This window comes from Peromyscus maniculatus, chromosome 12 (genome assembly GCF_049852395.1).
Source record: "Peromyscus maniculatus bairdii isolate BWxNUB_F1_BW_parent chromosome 12, HU_Pman_BW_mat_3.1, whole genome shotgun sequence".
Lineage (NCBI taxonomy): Eukaryota > Metazoa > Chordata > Mammalia > Rodentia > Cricetidae > Peromyscus > Peromyscus maniculatus.
Window position 1 is genome coordinate 49,042,658 of NC_134863.1, and position 1,488 is coordinate 49,044,145.

Consider the following 1,488-nt stretch of genomic DNA (forward strand, 5'->3'; position numbering starts at 1 on the left):
AGGTGTATAAAACCTTGCTAGACTGAAAAGTAAAGTATTTACACTGAATTTACATGTCACTTTATATTTACTTTTTTATTATAAGAAACTTTAAGTGAATATTTAAGTAAGGAAATGAAAGTAAACATTTAATACTACTGGAGAAGCATCACATAGGAATATATTAGTGTCACAAACGTCCCCCCATCTTACAATTCTGTCTGGTTGTTTCTCACCTTTTCCATCTCAGTGATTGCCCAGGTCAGATATGGCAGAAAGAAACCAGACTCTGGTGACAGAGTTTGTTCTCACAGGACTCACTGAGCGACCGGAGTTACAGGTGCCCCTCTTCCTGGTGTTCCTCGTCATCTACCTCATCACCATGGTGGGCAACCTTGGACTGATCGCTCTCATCTGGAAGGACGCTCATCTTCACACTACTCCCATGTACTTATTCCTCAGCAGTTTAGCGTTTGCCGACGCCTGCACTTCGTCTTCTGTGACCCCCAAGATGCTTGTCAATTTTTTATCTACAGATGGCCAGATATCCCTGAGTGACTGCTTCGCCCAATTTTATTTTTTTTGCTCCAGTGCAACCACAGAATGTTTCCTCCTACTAGTGATGGCCTATGACCGCTATGTGGCCATATGCAACCCCCTGCTTTATCCAGTGGTGATGTCCAATAAGCTCTGTACTCAGCTTATACTTGTTACATATTTTATAGGTATCCTGAATTCAACAATCCATGTGGGGTTGTTAGTTAGATTAACGTTTTGCAGGTCCAATGTTGTACATTATTTCTACTGTGAAATTGTACAATTATTCACAATTTCTTGCACTGATGCTACACTTAATAAGCTTGTAGTTTTTATCTGCTCAACATTTATACAAGCCTTCACATTTACAAACATTGTAGTCTCTTATACCCGTGTGCTGTTTGCCATCCTGAGAAAGAAGTCTGAGAAGGGCCGAAGCAAAGCTTTCTCCACCTGCAGTGTACACCTGCTCTCTGTCTTTTTATTCTATGGAAATCTGTTCCTCATTTATATCCGTCCTGGGTCTGGACCAGCTGAAGATAAGGAAAAACTGTATTCTTTATTTTACACAATAATAATCCCCTTGCTAAATCCATTTATTTATAGTTTGAGGAATAGAGAAGTTCTAGGAGCCCTGAGAAGACTAAAAAAGAAATAAACACAGTTGACATGAGCTTGAGGGAGCTCATGATTTCTGGACCAACAGCTAGGAAGCCTGCATGGGACCATGCTAGGCCCTCTGCATGTGGGTGACAGTTGTGTAGCTTGATCTGTTTGTGAGGCCCCCTAGTATTGGGATCAGGACATGTCCCTGGCACATGAGCTGGCTGTTTAGAACCTATTCCCTATGTGGGATGCCTAACCCAGCCTTGATACAGGAGGAGGAGCTTGGTCCTGCTCAAGTTGATATGACATGCTCTGTTGTCTTGCATGGGAGGCCTTACCTTTTCTGAACTGAGGATGAGTGGATTG

General features: G+C 42.2%; 1 protein-coding gene across 1 annotated transcript; it reads left to right on the forward strand.

Moving 5' to 3' along the window:
* Positions 1-247: 247 nt before the first annotated feature.
* On the forward strand, positions 248-1,174 carry LOC102910982 (olfactory receptor 5AC1-like). The gene has a single exon (XM_006998218.3). The coding sequence runs from the start codon at positions 248-250 to the stop codon at positions 1,172-1,174; it is 927 nt and encodes a 308-aa protein (XP_006998280.1).
* The last annotated feature ends 314 nt before the right edge of the window (positions 1,175-1,488 follow it).

Excerpts from the sequence above, each read along its gene's own strand:
- LOC102910982 (XM_006998218.3), top strand. The coding sequence starts at position 248 with ATGGCAGAAAGAAACCAGACTCTGGTGACAGAGTTTGTTCTCACAGGA.